This window comes from Xiphias gladius, chromosome 17, assembly GCF_016859285.1.
Source record: "Xiphias gladius isolate SHS-SW01 ecotype Sanya breed wild chromosome 17, ASM1685928v1, whole genome shotgun sequence".
Classification (NCBI taxonomy): domain Eukaryota; kingdom Metazoa; phylum Chordata; class Actinopteri; order Istiophoriformes; family Xiphiidae; genus Xiphias; species Xiphias gladius.
The window spans coordinates 7,435,645-7,459,495 of NC_053416.1; the positions used below are offsets into that span (position 1 = coordinate 7,435,645).

A 23,851-nucleotide genomic window follows, 5' to 3' on the forward strand; every position below is an offset into this window, starting at 1 on the left:
ACACTCAGCGAGGGGAAACGCAGTATCTACTGATGGAGCCAGTTCATTAATGGAAAGGTGCACTGCAGCTGGCGTTCTGCCGTCGTAAGCCTAAGTATGAGTTTTCGGTTTTGCTTTGTGCTGATGGAAAGATTAGATTTTGCTTCACTGGTTTGTACAGAAATTCTTCTGATGTGTGTAAGACAGCAGATAACCACTTTAGAACTCTGTGTGTGCGTCTTTGTGATCGTGTTTACTCTTACTGTGCATACTCTAGACTGAATCAGTTGGTATCCGCTGTCCGGAGCAGCTGTGTGTGCGTGTGTGGAGCCTGTGGAGCTCCGTGCCAGTTTGTGCCACAGTGAAGGCTGGAGATTAGCGAGAGCACCAAGACAGTGAATCAGTGAGGCAGTGTTACAGCAGTGCCTGAGGTTTACTGCCCCCTAGCCTCCTGTCATCGGCCACACCTAGTGGAGAACAAAGGGAGCGGAGGCTGGCACTGACTGGAGTATGGAGGGAATGAGAGAGGAGGAGAGTGGGTAGCAAGAGACGAGTGGAAAAACAGAGATTAAAAACTCTTGGGATGAAAAGACCTGGAAAAGGGTAGGACTGTGAAAGGAACGAAGGCTTAACGGGGTTTTTCCTGGTTTAAAAGGTTTCTCTGGCAGTTCTTTTGTCCATTAGGGCCAGATGATATCACACGCAAATTTTCAAATTAGCCTTGGCATCAGCAGGGGTTGTGTACTTCATAAAGGTAAACTAAAGACTTTTCACAGCCTTTTTTATGTCACATCAATTAAAGTATAAAACCAGTGTCACCATGAAAGTGAAACAAAAGGCTCATCTTTATAGTATGCGTGTGTTTTCTCTTTCTGGAACAGCAGGGGTTGGAGTTTTAGTTTTTGGTCCATTTGCAAACCACATCACCATCTACACGTTCAGAGCTGGTTGCATTTCAGAGCCATGACATATTGAAACATAGCAGATATTTATTAAGATAAAAGTAACATAATAGTTCACAAAAACCAAAGTGCTCTTGCATGTGTCTCTGAGAGGACAATAGCTCTGAAGATGACTTCCATAAGTGTCTTATCAGTCAAATTTTTTTGTAGTTTGGGTTACTCACCAATGATGCGGTGCCACCACCGCTGAATGAATGTACAGCAGAGGACACACAGTGCGCTCTGAAGTAACTGAAGCAAAACAAAAATCGACCACAAATACTTTTGGATTGTCTTCCTTGGTCGAAACCAAAATGAGAGTGGACTGTAGAAAAAATACATCCAGAAATAAAGGCGGCACACCCTGTCTGTGAAGTAATGGAGAGTAAACTGTGACCAAAACTGAAAAAAAAATTAAAAACATTTACATACCTGGAATGCAGAGACATGTACAAAGATGGAGTAGGACATAAGGATTAAAATTCCAAAGTAGACATTGATTGCAACCATATTGAATAAAAGAAAAGAGAAAAGGAGGTAAAAGGAAAGTAAATCATTGGAGTTAAACAGGCAATTGCCCAGGTTTTACTTTGCAAAGAATATTGCACACGTAGCATTAAAAGCTCAAGCCAATGGGGACAGATGGTCAATAAAACAGTGTCAAGAGACAGGACGGGTAGAGACAGAGAGAGGCCATGAAGATGAGACTGAGGTGACAAGGATCAAAAAAGGGACACAAAGAGGAGAGTAAGTGGTAAGAGGGAACTAGAAGTGTAAAAAGGAAGCAGGTTTTAAGGGAAATACCCTGTCATTGCAGAGATAGGCCAACAAGGGGAACCTGGGGAACGTTTTGGTTGGCCCCCACACACAAGGCACCATTGTGCATCCACGGTGGCTTGCTAACTGGGTTTGACAGGGCTGTTTTGACTGCCCCCCCAGGGACCAATGTGTTTAAGATAGAAATTTACAGGGGCATGTTGTTTCTACATCGTCCAAGAAGCTGCTATTCCCTCACTTCAATCGCTTTCATTTCATGCTTCACTCATAAGAGACACAGGAGGGATATTTACCCCTTTGTCTCATGGAGGAAAATCTCTGCATGCTGGAGGTTTGCTACCAAGTGGAACATCCAGTCCACATTGATGTTCTGCCGTTGTATTTCATAGATTAAAAAAGCTGAATTCCTGATATATAGCACATAGTGTCAAAATAGAGGCACTTTACAAGTCTGCACTTATACCCTCATGCATGTTTCAGTAAGCGTATGAGTTAGTGCTTTGTTGTGTGTGTGTGTGTATATGTGTGGGTCAAGGCAAGCAATGTGCAGAGTCAACACAGTGTCTGTAATGAAAGACAAAACCAATAAGACTTTAAAGACAACAGAGACCTCCTTTTCCTCTCCCTCCTCCATGCTTTACATAACTCTACTCCTCTGTCGTTTTCATCCCTCTATCTCTGTTTTCTCTCCGCCGCTGTATTTTGTCCCACTTTTCTCTTGCAGTTGTACCAGCGGAGCCTCTGTCATTCTCCTTTGTAAGTGCTGAGCTGAGCTAAATGTGAACCCTCGTGATGGGGAGCTTTGCTGCCTAAGGTACGATACCGCTATCTGAGCTGGGGCGGTGAGTTTAGGGGGGGAGAAAAACATCATCGTATGGATGCCTCTTGGAGGTCAAGTAAATAGATTAAAGGGTAAGCAAACAGAGAGGAAGTGCGGGCAGAAGCTGTTTTTGGCAGCAGTGCCGTAAAGTGGGGGCAGGGAAAGAGGGGGGCCGCGGGATGCAAATCTGTCGTAGCAGGTGCATCAAGAAAGAAATGGTGAATGCTGTGTGTTGAGGGGTTTAGTTACAGAGGAAGGGTTTTTCAGTTTTTTTACTTAATATTATGGGTTTGAGGTGCTTAATGATTGAAGGCAATTAGAAAACAAGATCTGGGTTATGATTTAACTTTACTTTGATCTACGTTAACCTCTTTAAAAATACTGTTTACTGTATCTTTAGATCTCTGCCCTCCCTTCATCTTAAACTCTGCCCGTGTTCTCCTCCCATTTCTGAAACCCAAATCCACTCAAACGTGGCTTTGATCTGAGTAATAATCTACACCACCCCGCGTTCACTGCCCCATCTCAGCCCTCTCCCAGGCAGCCTTGGTGTGACCAGTCATGTGGTAGTTGGGACCCCATCATTTCCCATTAACATGTGGCTTAGTGCATCTTAGTCAGCGCCTCCTACCTTGAACCCTCTGGCTCACTGTGCTGGAGGTCTGTTTACCCCGTGACTTTAGGATAATCTCCCCGCTAACTCCCAGCTAAACTTCTCAACCTTCATTGCCTGTCCTCCCTTCCTTTATGGGGAAAAATGTTGCCAAAATAGGAAACTGACATTTAAAGCAGACTGACAGAAATAGAATCCATATTTTCCAACATGCACACTTCAAATAAAACCACACTATTCTTTCATCATCTTTATTGGGCAGAGTGTTAGTTCTCCTCTGTTCCCTTTGGCTCTCCGTCTATCCTCTATGCTTTGTCTTTCTTAACCCCCCTTTTTCACATCTCCAAACACCACATTAGTTCAGCTCCCCCTCTCCCTCCCTTATATGCACCTTTCCTCACACACACTTCTTATCCTAACAATTTCCACTCCTCCCAACACATAGGGTACCCGACACTTTCCCTGCACATCACTACCTCATCTCTCAGTATCATACCCATTAGTGTAATCTCTCTTTCATCCCTTTAACTCCTGAATTCTGTTAACACCTCGTTCCTTCTTGCTATGTTAGATGGACATGACAGGTGCATCATGATCTACACAGCAGAGTGCAGCTGATCATGTCCATTGAGATGTGGACTCCCCTGGAGAGGTTGGAAGTAGCATCTCTGCTCCTGCTGGCAACTTCAACTTGATGTTCTTTCTGCCAAAGAAATTGTAAAGTCTATCCAACTTTTACCATTCTCTCCATTCCTTTCGGAGTGTGATGACATCTTTTTCTATCTCCTGCGAACATAAATTAGCTAAAACTTTCTGCATGAGAAATGAGGTAATCAGGGCTGTGTTCATTTTTTCCCTTTGCTGTAATCACATCCGAGATGCTGTGGTAATGACTCAGCACAGTGAATGAAAGCAGCGGAGATACAGATAGCAGGAAAGATGGAGTGATGAAGATAGAAAGGGCCCCTCAATTAATCAGTCACTGGAGTCTCATTAATTCTTTCTTTGAAGCTAAAGTCTCTCTATGCGGAGACTATTCAGCTTTAAATTAATCTTCATTTCTACTAATCTCTGCTTCTTCGCGTCTGTTTAAGCAATTAAGATGAGTTTCCCAACATTCAGAAAAAGCAACTGTCTAAGTATTCAACATTCTTTTGAATACCTGTGGTTTGCTCTCATAGTTTTTTATTGGTGACAATAGAGTAATCTGTGGCTCAGATTCTGTCTGTCCAGTTTATGTCTGCAGTGTTTGTGTTTGAAGTTACTGCTGTGCTCTGCAGTGTTTGCAGTGTGTCTTTGTGTTGAGAAGTAATTTCCCAGTGAACTGACTGATGAAGTGCGGACGTGCAGCTGATTTAAGACTTCTTTCAACACGTCTGTAGGTGTGCAACGCTAGCCCTCTCTCTCCCTCTTCTTTTTTGCATTCACATCCTCTCTCTTTCCCCTTTTCTTCATCCCTTCCTGATTTGCTCCCTGCAGGAGTTGGCTGTCTCTCTCACCCCAGAGATGCATCATGCATAGCCAGCCTGTTTTTCTTGGAAATTCCAGTTGGCTGAGCTAACCGTGGAGGATGGGATGATAATGGGAGGGAAGAGTGTGCACATGTGTGCTTGTATACCTCTGTCCACATGAATGTGCCTTTAATTGATGCGCTACATCACTGACAACCTGGTTTATCAAGTGTGTTTTGGGTTTAATGAGGCCTCCGGTGCTTGCTTTAACCTGATAGGTTCCCTGCTGGTCGGCTGAGCCATCACCGTCTACACTGACAGTTTTTTGTTAGCACTGAAATCAGAGGGACAGAGGAACAAATGAGAGAGCGAGTTGCCGGACCCGAAGGAACAATTGACTTTAATCCATCCTCGAGAAACTGATGGGAGCAGGTGAAAAGCGTGAGGACTGAATTAAAGCTAAAAACAGCAGAGAAAGACAAAGATGATTTAAGCAGCTAAGATATCTATGGACAGAACAGTTTATCCAGAGAATGACTTGGCTGCCTCTTGCAAGCATGGTCAAAATCCTGAGGATCAGGCTTTGGTCCTACATGAAGTATTATTTACCAGGTGCTTTAGGAATCAGAGATGGGTTTCTCACTACTTCCTCATATTCACCTCACATGTGCAGAGTCAGGAAATTAATTTAACAAGGATAAGCTAGTTTTTCACCCCCTTAGGCTGTGTATGAATATGTAATCGCAGTGTCTAATATCCTTCCCCCACATATGCACATGGAGGCTTCTTGTGTGTCTTTGGGTCAATGAAATGTGTGTGTGTGTGTGTGTGTGTGTGTGTGTGAGTTTGTGTGTGAGTACAGTAGACAAGGGTCTGGCTCCTGAACCATCGGCAGGATAAACTTAATCAATAGTATTCATTAAGATGTAATAGATTTGACTGCAAGCTGACCGTTCAGCAGTTTGTATGACAGTGTGAGTGCCTAGTGTGCACGAGTGTGTGTCTTTCCTTGTGTGGGTTCATGAGAATTATGCCTTTCAACTGTACCTATCAGTCTTTAAAATCGTCAACGCGCATCATGTGTAGCAGCCGGAGTTCGTGGCCTTCAGGGTCTTGCATTAGAGCCGAATAGTTTAACCTTCTCAACATTTAATTTGCTAACTGTGTTAAGTTTCGTCTTGCCGTCGACCCTGATGCTAATGAGCATTAACACACAGAAGAACCTCTTTATGTTTCTCAGTCACTGACTGGGTGACCCATCTCTGACTCTGATTGTGGTTCAGACCCAGGTCAATCAGAGGCTAATTCATTTATCATAGCTGCCTGTTTCTCCTAACTGCACAATCAACTTAGCTCCATTGTAGGTCTGAGGTCTAATATTAGCAGCCGTTAAGCTTTGCTGGTTGTGGCTTGACCCGTGTCATGCACATGACTACAGAAATGCACAAGGTCAACGTCATGCAAAGTAATGCACTGTACTTTGAATCTGAACAGTACTTTGTGCCTGAACAGAAATGATCGGATATGCACCTCTAATGCACATGAATTTTAGTTTTACAATATTACTGTAATCTGCTGAAGATCTTGTCTACCATTAACAGATGTCTGCATTAATTCAGAATGCAAACATCTGTAGGGAAGCAACAATTCTGAGGGACCAATAGCAGCAGGCAAGAACATCTTCAACAAAATGACAATGTTTATATTTTGCAGAGGAACATTTGGCTAAGACTAGATAATGGCTGCAGCTATAAGATACAGTTATATCCCACAGCATTGCCCGAAAGCTTGATTGTGTGCCATTCAACTTCGTTGGCTGATGGTTTCCACGAATGCCTCTCCGAGAGCTGACAATGACTGTCTTGCTTTTAGTAGTGTGTGACAATCTTCTATATTTCATTTTATCCAAGGGAATGTTTTGAAAGGTAGTTGTTGAATGGTTGTTGAAGTTTCTCATATCATAGATGGTATTTTAATGTTAACATGAACAGTTCAAGAGTTCCAAGTTTTTGTTTTTGTTTTTTTACTCAAAAGTTGCCAACCAATTTAATTGGCTTATTTGAATATCCTTCATTACACAAAGCTCTGTGTTTTGATGTTCATTAAATTAACTGCTTTGGATGTAACTGTGCCTTTTTTTCAAGTATGGAGCTCTCAATTTGTACAAAATATTTGGGGCAAAATATGGACGTTATTGCATGTGTACAGCTACTATGTGTATGTGTATGTTGGTGTGTGTACATGTAAGACGGGTACAGAAACAGGCTGTCACATACAGGCTTTTTGGTAGTTTTCCACTTAATCCTGACCTGGGTTTTCTCCTGTTCGAGAGGGTGACTTTTATAATGGTATATACAGTGTATATTCTCACTGGAGAAGTGACTGCTTTGTTATATTTTCCACTTTACCGATTTGAAGTGTGTAGGCCTGGTATAAAACTGTGCACAGACACACACAAGGATCTCATGGTCTGGAGTCGCCGTGCCTGTCTGCAGTCAACAACTATCAGAGTAACCCAACACCAGATGTAAGCTCAAAGCTCGGGGGCAGCTCCCTGCTATCTTTTACTATTATCACCTCCATGAGGTGGAGGTCTCTAACTGCCTGACCTCGGGAAGAATCAAGGAAAGAGAGAGCGACATGGAGAAACAACAGACATAGATGAGGGTCGAAAGCAGAGACAGACAAAGACGAAAGAGAACGAACACACACACACACACACACACACACACACACACACACACACACACACACACACACACACACACACACACACACACACATAGTTGGTTAACTCTGTACTGTGTGCTGATCTGCCATTCTTCTTCATGAAAAAAAAAAGGCAAGTGAGATTTACCCTGCTGTCACATCACACAGGTTTTTGATCACAAACCTCTTCTTTCATTTCCTTTTTTCTTTGTGAAAAAGTATATTAATAGATTCCCTATAATCAAGGCGGCCACATAACAGGTGTTCCCTCCTATTTTGTCAGTGACACATTCACATATGGTCACGGGTGACTTGGTGCACACATACACACGCACACACACACACACTCATGTTTAAGGGTCAAGGAAAGAGAGGCGCAGCTGGATGTTTGGCTCACCTTTGACCCTTAAGACTCACATACAGATACACACATGTCACACACATGTGCACACAGTTTGTAAAGACCCTCATCTCTGAAACTAATATTGTCAGATGACTATTGGCTCTTTGTACGACGATTTCTGTAGGGCAGAAAAAGGTGGTTTAGTCTAACTTGAGCTAACTTATAATGATAAACACACTCAGCTTTATTAGTGCAAACCTCCCACATAGCTGCATATTGGTTTACAAATCGAGATTGAAACATAAATGTTTATGTGGACAAATTCAGGCTTCAACTACCCTGGAAGCCTGTATGCATCTAAAGAAGCTCGCTGCTCCACAGAGGGGGACTTGGTTTCAATCAGAGTTACTTTATAAACCCGTGATTTAGTTTGAATTGGAAACATGTCAGGGCAGAATCCTTTTACTCAAGTTTGGCTAGATTTATTGTATTCTTAACCCCCGGGCAGAGATAATAATAGATAAATAATGTAATAAGTCTTTGAGTTAAAGGTTTCCATCTGGCAACGTACAACAATGCCCTAACCAAGGCAGAGCCGTAGGCGCAAGACACAAGGAGTCACTGTGGCAGTGACAAATGATTTTTGGAGTTTACCTCTGTGTTTGCATGAGGTCAGCCATTTTTATCTGTCGTGTTTTGAGCTTTTCGTGGAGAGCAGGGAGCGGTGGAGAAACTTATGTGGTTTTTCAGTGAGTCATGTTGGAGTTCCTCACTCAAACAAGTCTGTGCCTTACAAGAAACAAGACGATTTTGTTTACAAGTGATCACATTCAGTTAATACATCCAAAAAATTCCCAAGTTGCTTTGACATTTTATCAGCCGCTTACATTTTCAAGATAGTTTAGCATTAGGGCTGGGCAATATGGTTGAAAATCACAATATTACAGTTCTTTAATATCGATATACTGTACATCAAAATAGGCTGAGTGACTGCAAAATCACATTTAAAAAATTGTTTTTTGCAGAAAAATGTGTTCCAGGGGTATGATTCACATCAGACAAAACTCTTCAGATGTGTAAATTAAAATCTCGAATAACTAATTTTATAGTTTTTTGTTTTGTTTTTTAGTGTTGTTTGCTTGGAATCACTAATTTGGACAGCAGACTTTTGTGAAAATATGAAACAATATGAACGTATCATACTATATGATATCACTCAAATAAATGATAATATTGAATTATTTCCCAGTCCTAACATCTAAATGGTTTTAGTAACCCACCATTGTGATTGGTAGAAAAATGTCCCAGCCCACCTAAAATTTAGTGTTATTTGGCTGGAGTCTGGTGTTAATTAATTTACCCCCATTGTCCTTAACGTTAGAGCTCACTGTTGACACGGTGAATGACGAGACTATGATGAAACTGTCCCATGGCCTCGGGGATCACATCCAGGAAGCACGACTAAATGGGTGGAGGGCTACAAAGCCTTAGAGACACTATTTTGGTTTAGTGGAGCGAAGCCATGCAATCAAAAGGGATAAGCCCGAACCTTTGTGCAGCATGTTTAGAAGGTATTGTGTGTATTTCTATTTGTGTATCATCTTGAACCATATTACTGAGAGGTCAGGACTTTTCCCGTTGGCCCCAGATTAGAAAAAGTTTGTCTAAACATCTCAGACTAGTATAGTGATGGTGGTAATATTGTTTATTTTAAGACTGTAAAACATCAGCTTTATCAGGAAAAACTCACAGAATCTAAACATTAGCTAACAGATGGTTCTCTCAGCAGCACATTTTTGATTTACTACCAGTTCAAAGGTTTAACACAACATTTTCATACATTTTGTCTTCCCTTTGATAAGATTTTGAAGTCTTGCTGTTGGCAGAATCTTATTTAGAATATTTTAGCTCTGTGTAAGAAGCTGGCATTGACTTTCCAGACTCCTTCAACAGCTGTCTTCATGATAGATTGTTTAAATCACACCTATTGATCTCCTCTTTTCTGTGCTTTTTGCTCTCACAGATGGACTAATCAATACCCACAATTAGAAACTGCTCCCTGTGACTGCCCATGAAACACACACAGATACACTGGGTGTCATCACATGACATTTATAAATTTGCAAAGCCCACAAGCTGAAAAATGAACCAGAGAGTAGATGGAGTTTATTCTTGTGCTTCATCGTGATCCGTGTGCTAGCGTGTTCTCTTTCCATGCAGACATTAACTTAACATAAAATAGAAATTGGAAACAATAACTGTCAACAAGATGCTAACCCTCAAATTCTAAGTGCCCGCTCCCAATGATCTACTCTAACATCTGTCAAAGACTCCCACACACTTGTCAAAGAGAAAATAAAATCCTGTGGTGTCCCAGAGGAGGAAAAACAAAACAGATTCCTCTCTCTCTCTCTCTCTCTCTCTCTCTCTCTCTCTCTTTGTCATATTTTTATTGGATAAGCCGCAAAAATGCCCAAAATTTAAAAATGCACACACACATGTCTGCCCCCAGTCTTGGAGAAATGCTGCAGGAGAAACACAGATGCATCCTCCAAAACACATACTGCTCTTTCAGCTAGTTAGAGGATTTGAAATTACCCAGAGTGGAGTCCCCGAGGCAACCATGGGCCACATACTCGCAATCATTCATCATCTCATTCATCCAAAAACCCAACAGCTCAGACAGTCTCAGACAGCAGTCCCCTGTCTGAGGTGCAACTCTAGTCCGCCTTTGTGCTCTCTCGCTCCCTTAATTACTGTTTTCTCTTCATCTCTGGAGCAAAATTACAACTGGAAGACAATAAGTGATAATCATCGCTCACTTTTGTAAATCAAAGATGACGGCCTGGAAAAAAACTTTTCCCTCATGCGTTGTTTTTCCGAGTACATAAAACAAAACGAATGCACCACTCATCAACATCGTAACAGCGTTGAGCCTCATTAAGCTCACAAATGTCTGAATTTGATTGCTTACCAAGGATCACTTACAAGGGCGCAATGTCGATTTCCGTTATTATGCTTAACAAAAAAACAGCTCTGCTTCTGAGCTGATGTTGAAGCGCCTTGTAAATCATGGGCCATGTTGCTTCTATTCTACGCAGACTTAAGACCATTCAATGACCACAACTGTGAATATATAATGAAAATTTTTTACTAGTCTCTGTGGGTGGTGTTTGACACTTGACCCCAAGGTGCTCATTAGCTTCCCCGTTAGCAGATAGCGACACTAGAATCTATGGTATTTCACAGATATGCAGATCTGTTGCTAGCAGCTGCTGCACCAGCCAGAGTCCTGCTGAGGCCTCTGACACAGACAGAGAGACAGGGTTTAAATGGCTATGGATATTTAAAAGTAAGTAAAAAATAGGGCTGATTTCCGCCCTGATTAGGCCAGCTGTCAGTCAGGGCCCACAGGATTCAATTTGAAAAGAATCTCTAAAGGGGGGACAGGGAGGCACCGACACACACATACAGTAGACAGGCACACACACTAGTGCACACCGGGGTTAAGAGTTGCCACATTGCTGGGCTTTGCGCAAGATAGGATCACTGCCATCTAAATCCCCTGCGTCTCTTATCACTCGTCGGAGTCCAGTAAGGTGATGTCATCCCTCATTGTGCTCCTCTATCCCTCTGTCCATCCCTGTAACTAGCTTTTTATCTCCCTCTGACCCCATCTTTTAACCTCAATTCACAGTCAGCTCCCTCTCCTTCCTTTCTCTACCCGCTTTTATAAAAGAGATGACAGCTTGTTCTTGATCTATAGAGCTAATGGTGACGGTCTTGGTATAATAGCCGAGTTGTAGGGCTGGAGATTTTTCTAGTTTTGAACAGATTGCGCCTCTGATGATTTCCTTTTCCAGTTACACATTTAAATCTAAAGGACTGTTCTGTGTGTGTCTGGAGGGTAAATATAGCAGAATCATATTGTATAACTGAGAAGAACATACCAGATATACGGCTGAAATGATTAGTCACTTAATCAGTCGGCTGACAACTTAACTGAAAAATTAACTGCCAGGAATTTTGATAATCTCATGTTAAGCTAAACACTCACTGGTTCCAGTTCTCAAATGGCAGAAATTACTGCTTTTATAAAGTAAAGGCTTTTGAGTATCAACATAGTTCATGCTTGGTCTTCGGAAAGCAGGCCACAAAACTTTTGTTGATATTAGGCTTAATCTTGATTCCCCGTGACTCAGATTTAACTTGTTATGGACTTGATTTGACTTGAGTACTAGATGATAGAAACACAATCCTAATGCTATGCTGCATTAGTCCCATTTTTTTTTTTTTGTGATGTTTTATTTCAGCAAAACAACATGCACACTATAACCACCGTACTACTTGCAGCTTTGGGGCTGGTGAAGCAAGTTGCCTGCAATCAGAGTATCAGATTGCTGCTGAGGTCCATCTTTTGTTTGTTGCTAAGCCTCGAGTATAAGCAGGTCCAGGGAGTGACAGCATGTTGTTAAACCAACTTGGGTAAACCATGCCTTGTGTTCTTTAACATGAGATGCAGCCCAAAGATAAACTTACTAACACACACCACATGTCTGCATGTAAAACCCCATGGGCTAAAGCTGTACCTCTATGGTATAGTTTACTGTTTAGCTTTGAGGGTGGAACATCCCGCTCTGTGTGTATGTGTGTAGATCTATGCACATTTGTGGGAGACAGAAAAAAAAAGAGAGAGTTCTAGTGGCCATCATCCTTTATTATATTCATTTATAATATTAGCATTCTTTCTTCCAAATATAGAAGTCGGTCTGTCTTGCTCCGTCTCTTTCACCTCTCTCTCCCTCTCTTTCCTTCGGTGGTTTGATGTTCCTAATCATTTCCAGCCGTGAACTCCACATGAAAGACAACAAGCACTTGCCATAATAGGGTGCTGAAAGAACGAGCGAGAGAGACGATAGAAAATAGGGGAGACGCTAAAAAAGAAACGGGAGGTCAAGGAAGGATTGGAGATCGAATAAGAAGCGAGATGAGGCCTCGGTCCTCCTCGTTCCCATTTCAAGGTCTCATGTTATCATTAGCCCTGCCTTTTGTTCCTTTGCCAAACCCCCCAACCTCCCGTTCCCTTTCCCACCTTCCCCTTCCTTCTCTCCCTTCCTGCCATATATCTTAACTGTACCCATAGTGCCTCAACTCACTGGCAACAGTGAGGCAGAAGTTGATTTGGAGACTTGAGAATGCCTGATATGAGGAATGCAGCTCACTGTAGAGCAAAGGAATGTGTCAGAGAAAAAAGAGCAACAAAGTTAAATGACTGTTTTAGTGATATACAACACCCCAACACTAGTGTTTACTTTTAAATCCAGACTCCAATTACAGTTTGTTGTAAATAGTTTGTGTGTAGTTATCCAACATGATGCACCCAATTCAAAAGCTTCAGGTCTCCCATGCTCTTTTATCATCATTGCTGCTGATTTAAAAGATAATGCAGGTTTATTACAGTTTGGGTCTATCTTTCATAGTTTCTGCCATTATTTATTGCAGTAATAATAAGATTAACAACAATAAACAACAAACCAGGTTTTAATGAAACTCCGTCCCAGTTTTGCCAAACTTAAAACAGTAAATGAAGGCAAAAGGTTAAAAAAAAAAATACATTAATACATTGTAAAATTAACAAAATCATGATTTAAAAGAGGAAATATCTGATCAAAGAATTGTTAACAAAAAAAAAGACTAAGGTTCAGACCAAGCATTCAATACCATTTAAAATAATACCGCGTTTCAATATCTAGTCCTACTTCCAAAATCTCAGCTTGGTCGTGGTGAACAGAGTGTTATCAAAACCAATATAAATGATGGCATAAAATACAAAACTAAGTTGTAATAAAGAAATTAATGTAAACAACATTTGCATTAATATAGGCTTCTTCTTGGCCTGTTTGACCTTGGAGATGAAGATTGCTTTATAAACATTCAGGCCTGGCAACAGAAAGATGGAAGAAGTAGATTAGATCGGTATAACTCCCTGTGCTTTACGGGTTTTACTATGAAAGCCTATAGAATGTCTTTCTCCCTCTCTTTCATGAGAAGCCATAAAAGTCCTGAACTGCTGCAGAACTGCAGCTGCCTCTGCGAAGCTGTGCGCAGACTCCCTCTGACACTAACTGATGCTTTACGGAGACAAACTGCAGAGAACGGCAGGGTCCATCTGGACCAGCGCCCACATCTGGAGAAGATGAGAATCGAGGAGAGGAAAGGGGAGCAGAGATACAGTACAGCAAAAGGGATAAAGCCATGAGTACAGTGAAAAAGAGAGAAGAACAGAAAGGGAAACAAGGAGAAAACCAGGAAAAACATGGTCCAGTAGAGTAAAAGCAAATAAGTGCTGGCTGGCCAGCTGATTGCACACCTCCAGAGGTACTGGTATGCCACATGTTGGCAGTGCAATAAATGCTGGCCTGCTAGTATCGTTAGACAATACCTGCAAATCCGCACCATGCCACAGACAGGATACCACTCCTTATGTGCAGCATTTAATACCACTGACAAATGTGTGAGGGTGAAGTGTGTGAAGTGTTGAGTTGCAGATTGGAAAGGGTTAGCCTTGTGTCTGAGATCTAAGTAGACCCTTGGAGAGAAATCCACCATATCTGAAAGCGATTGAGAGTGGCGGTGGGGGCATACGACAGAAAAAGTGGAAAGGTAGAGAGATGAAGAGACAGAAAGAGAGATGAGGCCTGGATCTTCGCTAATGCTACCGTGAGTGATTGCTCCTTCTTCGGTCCCTGCCAGGGATGAATGGCTCTCTCTGGACAAAAAACTTCAGGCCTGAGTCCTGGCTGAATCCGATATTCGGCACGCTCTTCCTGACTGTTTTTCACATAGCCCTTACCGGGCCAACGTGTACTGTGAGAGACTTTTGCTATGTCTTTTAACAGTATATATGGTAGTTGTTCAACGAAGAACACTGTGTGTAAATTCTGGTACTGTATGAAAATCTTAAGCTGAAGGCATGCTGGGTGGTTGGTAGACGCTTAACTGAAGCAGTAGATTTTAAAGTCAGTTTGTGTTTTGATGATTTTTCCACTGATAAAGGCTCAGAAAGGCCTGAGCATATCATCAGAGTTTAAGAGGAAACTACAGAGCTGTTACCTCAGATATTGCATATTAGAAATGATTATCAACTTTAAGTGTATGGTCACCTTGGTCTGTTTACCAAATGTTTTCTCAACACACTTCTAAATTTAGTGGCGTCAGGTGAGATATCAGCGCTCCCACAGAAAAGAAATACAATGGTGGTTTTGCAAGTCTTAGTCCATTAACTATAAATTGTGTATACTTAGCATTACTGCAGACCATTTTCCGTAGTACCTTGCTCCAGGTATTTGCCACCTTCCAGGCAGCCATTAGTTTCACTTCATTCCAATAGTACATGAAAATCAACTTGCGAAACCACCATTATGGTCCTTTAATATATTATTGACTCCAATAGGATAAGAATTTCTTTTTATCTTCCGCAGCTCATATCTGTAAATGGTGCGTCATCCAAAACAACTAATAGCTGGTAATGAGGCAGTGTCTTTCTCGAACGTTAAAAAAACATGGGGACCAAACTTTTGACCTTTCAGTAAAACAACAGGCCTTCTAACAACTAGACCACCCTGACTTCAAAAATACACCCCGCATCCAAAAATCAGTATAAATGATAACTACAACTATTATAACTACAAATATCACAGAGACAAGCAGTATGCAAGCATGTACTTAAAAGCAAGAGAGATTTAGATGTTGTCAGGTATGGTCTGTCTGTCTTTGTGTTGCTATTTAGTTGTATGTTTATCGTGGCAGGATACCTCTGGAGAGCACAATACAGTAGGTGTGCAGAGCTGAGGTTGGCTGGCTGAGAGAACAGAGACCAGCTTGGGATGAGTCCCCCCCCCCCCCTTGGCTGGCCTACCAGATCTCTGGATTTAAGAAGACAAGTCGAGTGTGTGTGTTTAATAGATTACCTTTAAAACTATGCTACATTTTTTTGGTCAACATTAGTGCTGTAAATGCAGAATAGGGCAACAGATTTGGGAGAGGAGTTTTTGGAATCAAACCGGTATGCACGTTTGATCCAACCTGCTGGTCTGTGTAATGTAAACGGAACATTGGTGCTGTGCTGTCAGATGGATTGACAGGAGGGAAATGTAGTAATGACAGACATGATCCTCACAAGCTCCTGTCTTTTCGGGAGGGTTGATGTGATTTTCTTCTGCTACACATTTTAAACTGTTCTGCTTTTACGAAACTATCATGTGTTTCAGCCTTGGCGTTTTGTCTCTGTTTCTGTTTTGTCCCTCTGCATTTTTTCTCTGTTTTACTTCAGCACTACAAGTCTGGAACCATGTAACTGCTTTTCTGTTTGTAGTATGTTGCAGCAGAAAAACCCAAATCATTACATCTCATATTTTATAGCTCCCAAGGTTTCCATGAAAGTATGCTTAAATAGACATTCTCTGTAGTACCTCCTTGTGTTTGTATTGCATATTTTTTCCAGCTTGAAGAATCCATACCATACTGTTGAGAGTTTTTAAATTTCAGAGTGTGTGGAGAATCAATGTCCTGCTCTCCTTCTTGTTCCCAGCCTCTATGTAATACCTTTCCAGTCCAAGCCTCCATTCAAAAACTACCTACAAGTGTATTCATGTGCACTGTGCCCAACACTTGGATTTCATATAAACCTAACAGACACAGTCATATCTCCTTTGCTGCCTTATCTATGGTAGAACAACCTTTCCCTCGTCTTTGTCTGTGATCTACAGATCACAGAGATTTTGTGACGATGAAGTCACCCTATGACCAGGTGGGCGGTCATGGATGTTTAAACCACTTTAATTAGATTTAGTGAAAAGTATTGGGTCATCATATATGTGAGTGTCTGCGTGTGTGTAAGATCATATACGAGTTATTCCAGTTCTCATCACCACAGGTGGCTAATCCATCACGGACAGCCAGAAAGATATGACGAACACCCAGACATGAGCCTAGATCCCAAAGATAGTGTCAGTCTCAACACTGTACTCTATAGCAAGTACCAGCAATGATCTAAAGCCCCAAGGTGTAAACACTGACCAAAGGAAGAGGCACAGTTTGACCTCTCCAAAACCACAACCGGCATGCTAACGCTGCGACTAAAAACCCTGTAGGTGCTGTTCTAATATTCCAGTCTTTTAATATCCTATAGGAGCAACAGTGTGAGTCAAGGTGGTAGTATTTCTGTCTGTCTGTCTGTCTGTCTGTTTATAGCCAGCAGGTAAGTGTAATGGTGAAGACATGTGTTGGTGTGACAGAAAGAAGGTTGTTGCCGGATGTCTGCTATGGTGGTCTTGCACTCTGTGGGGTTCAGGGCCAGGGCAAGTTCACATGTGGGATTCGGACGTATGACGAAATAATTAAACAACAAGGTTGGAAAGGAACGAGTGTTTTAGTTCTGTCTTTTTGTTGTAACAGTATTCATCCTATAGTCATTGTAGTCATGTGGAACAGACATCCTATTAAGAGAAGTCTCACACTTGGCCTCCACATATTAAGACTTTTTCATATAATATTACTCCTTAATTCTTGAAATATTGTGACTTTTTTTTAAAAAAAAACAAAAATGTCTTATGTCATTGCGAAATCAAACACTTCAGATGTTTAACTGTTGTCATATGAGAGGAGACTGTATGATGGAGAAGGGCCTCCTGGATCTTGGCTCGCCTTGGAGACTTCGAGATCTGAGACAGAATGTGACTTATAAACAAGCACAATAAATGCCACCAAACAATGTTAGGGACCAATGTAAAACAGTCAGAGGCAGGACCCTGGAGCACAGAGGACATTTCCCTTTTGTGTTTTAAAAGGAAACCTTTGTTGTATTATGGGATTTTTGAGTGTTTTATTAGATTTGGTCGGAGCATGCAATGTATATTTGTGTGGGTGTGTTTTTGTGTGTGTGCAGTGGAAAGAAGAATGTTAGGTAGATGAGATGAAAGGGGTCAAAGATTAGGTCAGGACCTCTCTCTGTTATGTGTCTTTGTGTAAACAGTTTGAAGTCAGTTGTAGGAGAAAAATGGAGTAAGGATCATTGTCTAAGGTGTGTGGCTCTCCCAGTCAGTCAGTCTGTATCTCGTTTAAATGTCGGTTGAAAACCAGTTTGTGTTGCTTGACCTTCCAACATTCATTGGTTCTGTTGAACCAAACTCACAACCTCTGTCAGCACTCTTCTCTCCTCTCCTCTCCTCTCCTTTGCTCTCTTTTACTAAAGGTTACCTGTCAGTTCCTACCATCTGTATCCATGGTTACACCGCACCACCTGTTCCTTTGCCAGTTTTTCAAACACACCACGAGGGAGATTTATCCATTTTTTAGACACTTTATTCAGTGATCTAAAAACAGTGAATTGCTCTCACAGATGCTTGTTTTTTTTATAGTACTCTGGAAATCATAACAAGTTGTGCTATGGTGTGTGATATTTGGACAGATGTGCAGATGTATGGGCTTGTGAGGTGACTGTATTATGGGACATTATTGTGATAACAGAAAGGTCCTTAGCTCGTATATAATAAGTATTGCACATGTAGGTTTTCTTTCACGCAGATTTTTGGACCTGCTCGGTGTGTTGGTGTGATGCTTTTTGAAATCCTTATGTCTTATGTTTGATACCATTTGGACCTTCAATGACTTGCCGCATGTCTCTTTTCCCTCAGGTTTCAGCCACAGATGAGGATCGTGGTTCCTTTGGTGCTCTATTCTACACTCTGGGCTCGGGCTCCGGAGGCGTGGTGCCAACACACTTCACCCTAGACAAGGAGACAGGCCAGCTGTGCACCAGCACAGCTCTAGACCGGGATGAGGGATTGGACAAGTTTGACTTGACTGTCACTGCAACGGATGGAGTAAGAACAATTTTACCCTAAACAATAAGGAATATAGTGATGAGTAGTTCAAATCTCTGTAACCTTTTCATTTTCACAGACAAGTCAGTCCTTGAAGGAATAGTTGGTCACTTTGAGAAATTTGCTTCGCTTTCTTGCCAAGAGGTGGATGAGAGGATGAATACCACTCTTATTTCCGTATGATAAGAAAGACTAGCTTAGCACAGATACTGTAAGCAGGGAAAGAGCTAGTACAGCAAGGTAAAAAGTCTCCCCACAAAATCACATTGTGTCGTTTTTTCGTTTGGGTTTTGTACAGATTAAACAAGCAAGATATAATGTGTTAATTAGTGAGGTTCCGAGGTTATGGCAGGTAAAGTCTGTTACTTTTGGAAAGAGCCGGGCTGGCTGTCTCCCTCTGTTTCCAGTCTTTACGGTAAGCTAAGCTCACCGGCTCCTGGCAGTAGATTCATATTTATTGTACAGACATGTGATTCACATGATATGAATGGCATCAATTTTCTCATCTAACTCTTGGCAACAAAAGCCAATAAGTGCATTTTCCAAAAAAATATTCATTTAACCTTTGCATCTTTTGTACAATCAAAGCCTGATTAATTATAACTGAAATACATTTCTGCAGAAGACCATAACATCAAACTCAAGTCAAAGGATTAGTTCTTTGTGTTGCTCCATGACCAAACACATTACCTACGGATTGCGTAATGTTCCATCTGATCAAAGATTCTGGCTGAAAGCAAATTAAACAGGAAAAGAAATCCAATCAAAGACACATTCAGGATAGGTTTGAAGAAGACAGCATCCTGGCCCGTACCTGGTGTCCTCAAAAAATCAAGGGGAAATCCAAAAGCATTGCAAATCAATCAGAGGAAAACTGAAGGAGTGCAGGGGGGGGAAAAGTAAAGAAGTAGGGAAACATCCATTTAGACAGTCTATTTAAATTACCTTTTACTATATACTATACTATATGATAGCATTTAAGTTAAATACATATGTTGCCTTACCTGACCACATTTACACTCTCTTGGTTCTAGGATCATCCCAATAGACCCATGCACATTTAAAGCATCATCATTAATCATGGTGGATGCACTTAAATAGGCACTGAAACCCTAAATGAGGTGCAATAAATCTTTCTTTCTCTTGTTCATAGTTGGGTTACATAAAGAAATAGATGCATAGCCGTTGATATGCATGTATCGTTATTAGTCGTTGTGGCGGTAGTGTTCACATTTTCTTTATCTACCCCTGTTCAGGTAAAAATTAAATTCAGGTCTATACTTTACCACCCGACCCCCACAATGCATCTTCCCTCGCAGCCCCAGCACATTCCCAATTTGAGCCATCTGGTGTCTGTTCCCTTCGTCTCAACTATCCCTGTTTGTAATAGTCTTTAATAACTAAAGCCCACAGATGCAGTGTAATGAGTGCAAACTCTTCTACTCTCTGACAAATGCATACAGCGGTTGGTTGGCTCAATATTTCAGGGATGTTCAACGGAGAACTCATCTTTCTGTCCTCCTTTACAGCCGCTTCGTCTTTACAGTGCGACATAAATCTGCCGTTGCAGTTTCAGAACATGAAAGTCCTGGACTGTCATTGTCACCAAGGAATAGAAAACAAATTGAATGTTGTCTTTGGGGATATGCTACAGTATGTAGAATATCCATTCTTATGATTTAGCCTCCTTTTAGCTCAATAGACTAGTCAGTAAAGGTCCATAATATAATTTCAGCCTTGACCAGATCATGTGACCGTGTGTACATTTTAGTACAAAAAATCTTGAATCAAATCTAATTCAGACAATTTTTTTTTTTTCCTTTTCCAGGGGGGTCTGAGCTCAGTAGCCCGTGTGCATGTCTCAGTGGTGGACATTAATGACAACCGCCCCACCTTTTATCCAGTCCTCTACACAGTCAGTCTCAGTACCCATAGCGCCCCGGGAACCTCCGTCGTCAAGGTAACAGCCAATGACCCTGATGCAGGGCAAAACGGCAGGGTGACCTACCGCACGGTACCTGGAGGAGGCTCCACTTTCTTTACCCTCAACAAGGACACAGGTGTGTGTGTGTGTGTGTGTGTGTGTGTGTAGTATGTCACTATAGCATGTTCAAGCATGTGCCACACATACTGAACAAAGATGGATGGAGCTATTCTGCCCTAAAAACGTAGTAATTACACATTTGGTCAAAATTGTGGTAACACCACAATATGACCTTAGCATAAAAAATATTACACCATAGAAATGTGTTATTTTTGTGGCAAAAACAGTAAAAATTCACAAAAACCTGAAATCATTTAAAAACCAAACTGAAGTAACAGCATTTCAGCTAGTTAAGGCTAGCTGGTGAGACAACTAGCTTTAGCTAAACCCTGTGTCATGGAATTGAAAAAAATAAATGTTGCTTAGTAACTGAGTTTGTTATACCGCATAAATAAGACAGTAGCTATAGTCTTAGATAATACCGGAGAGAAAAAAGTAACAAAACTAGTCCTTTTAAAAATTCACTAGCTAAAAGCTAACTAGTCTAGCTTAGCATAGTAGCCTGTAACTCTAGTGGAATTCATGTGATACCATGTGGTTAAGCTATTTTTAAATTACATATATTAATTCATGTAATTCATCATCATTTAATTAAACTAGGTCCTTAGTAAAAACAAAGAGAGCTGAAAAAGAAACAAGAACCCATTTTGTTTGCAGATACTGCATTTTCGTGCAACCTGTAGATGGTCCAGACATAGAGTGCAATATCTAAATGTTCTTTTTTAGATTTTCTGTAAGGTCTGTTAAGGTTTTACATCCTTTATGTCTGTTAAATAGTTTGGCTAAAGCCTTTAAACCTAAAACCCTAAGTGTTCTCTGTGTCCACTTTGGAGCATTTTAAAAATCAGTGGCTGTAGAGTGATTTCTCTTCTCTATTTGTATTTTTTCCTCTGCAGGTGTGATTTCTCTCTCTCGCTCACTCCATGGCAAAGCCAACACGGTAATCTCCATGGTGATATCAGCTGAGGATGGTGGTGGTCTGACGGCGCCTATCAATGCCAGGGTGAACGTTAGCGTCGTGGGAGGCTCAGTGGCGTCTCCCTTGTTTGAACAGGCACAGTATTTCTTCACTGTGTCCGAGGACGTTCACAGGGGGACAGCAGTGGGAGTGGTCCGCGCTGCAGCCAAGACAGGTGAGAACACCTGTGCACTCATGTCCTCTGATTAAGTATTTTCTTCTCTTTACTGTACGGTATGTCTGTGTCTGTTCTGCCTTTAGTCATTGCAGGATTGCTTTTATCAGTTTACTTAACATACCTCACCACTGAGAACCTGTCTTATGTGACATACCTGTTTCCATCTTTCTGACAAGTACCAGGAGAGAAATGCACTAAGGGGCTGGACAGTTCATGATGCCTTACCTCTCACTCCAGCAGTTGTACAAATACACAGGCAACAAGAGCATACACTCCATTAAGAAATCACATCGATCACACACCATGCGCTTTGCTGGGGATTATTTTCACTGTAGCTAGACTTTTATTTGCTCTGACTATTAATAATGGAGAAATGGATTTGGATCGGGTTATAATTCTGAGTGGGAGTCAGAATGAAGTGTTCTCAGTGGTGTAGTGGACAGAAGCACACTTATCTCTGTCTGTGTAGCTGTACAAGGCTTTCAGTTAATCCAGACCCTAACCTACTTTGAGTAAACCCAGTCCTTCATTAACACTTACATGAGATATGAGCTGAAATAAACACACCACATCCCTGTCTACTAAAAGTGGATATGGATCTGTCATGAGAATTTTCTTATGTGCCGGGTATGTATTCACTCACCTAAAGAGGAGTGGAAAATCAACAGTCTCTCTCAACTCTTTCAGTCTGTTTTAGTGGTGAAACTTTTTATTAGATGAATCATTTTTTAATGTCATTTATCAAGCAAAAATGCCAAAGATTTGTTGCTTCCAGCTTCTCAAATGTAACTATTTTCTCTTTTTCTCTTTTATATCATTGTAAATTTAATACCAAGCATTCTGAAGTACTCACCATGGGCTCAGGGACATTGTGACATGCTTTTTTTCCCCCTTTGCCTTCCCTTTAGGGGTGTCTAAGGATATCTTCTATTCCATCTCTTCTGGTGACCCTGATGGTTACTTCACGGTGGACAGTGCTTCTGGTACCATTCGTACAGCCCTTCCTTTGGACCATGAGACCTGCTCCAGTCTTGACCTGGAAATCCAGGCACGCTCCGGCTCTCCGCCAGCATATGGAACCAGCCGGGTACGCATAACCATTTCAGACGTCAATGACAACGCCCCCACCTTCTTCCCCTCATCATCAGAGTCCCTCCTTTTACCCGAGATCACCAAAATGGGGACTGTTATCTACCGCATTCAGGCCACCGACAAGGATTCTGGCCATAATGGTCAGCTCAGCTTCGACCTGGTCTCTGCTGGGTCTGCAGGCAGCAGTGGCCAGAGGACGTTTGGTGTGGACCGGGGAAGCGGGGAGGTACGTCTGATTGGGAGTCTGTCATACGAAAATGTCCCACGCTATGACCTTCAGGTGGTTGCCAAGGATGGTGGAGCGCCTCAGCTTAGCTCTACCTTCACTCTTGTGGTCCACATTCAAGCACAAGATGCACAGGGCCCCAACTTTGACACCCTGACCTACCGTGTGGAGCTACGGGAAAACACACCTCTCAACACACGTTTCCTGCAAGTTCGAGCACTCAACAGGGAGGCTTCTGGGAAGGGTGGAAGCTCCTCCTCATCTTCTTACTCCTCTATTTCCTACCGCCTTAGGCCTGATGGTGACGCTGCCGGTTTTGGCATCATGCCAGATAGTGGTTGGCTGTTTGTTCGTAGCTCTCTGGACCGAGAGGTCAAAGACATGTACCTGTTGACTGTCCTGGCCACCTCAGGCCCAGGAGGGGCACGGAGAACTGGCAGTGCCACAGTCAGGGTGACAGTGACTGACGAGAATGACAATTCCCCCAGACTGAGCCAGGAGAGGGTGTTCCTGGCTGTCAGAGAGAACCTGCTGGCCGGGACAGGCTTTGGCAGGGTGTCTGCAACGGACAGAGATGCAGGACTAAATGCTCGACTCACCTACAGGCTGCTGCACACTGACAGACACTTTCAGATTAACTCACAAACAGGTGAGGATAAGCACATGACTTAGCTTTTTTAGTTGGATTTAGCAGTGTTACACTGAATTAAATGTAATCAATGTAGTTAAATGTACTCCATAAGCAGCCTTAAAACAGCAACATTTCCCTCGAAGAATAATGATTTGCTGTTTGTCAATTACATTAACATGGTAATTAATCAAGTTATCGAAGCTAAA

The 23,851-nt window shown here is 41.8% G+C and overlaps 1 protein-coding gene across 2 annotated transcripts in view; it reads left to right on the forward strand.

Annotated features, from left to right (window-relative positions):
• Positions 1–23,851, forward strand: part of dchs1b (dachsous cadherin-related 1b) — an 86,268-nt gene that overhangs the window by 44,387 nt on the left and 18,030 nt on the right. For both annotated transcript variants that reach the window (XM_040150184.1, XM_040150185.1), the window contains 4 exons: positions 18,328–18,516; positions 20,345–20,576; positions 21,457–21,693; positions 22,605–23,663. In XM_040150184.1, the coding sequence (XP_040006118.1) occupies positions 18,328–18,516; positions 20,345–20,576; positions 21,457–21,693; positions 22,605–23,663 (1,717 nt within the window). The remainder of the gene's footprint in view (positions 1–18,327; positions 18,517–20,344; positions 20,577–21,456; positions 21,694–22,604; positions 23,664–23,851) is intronic.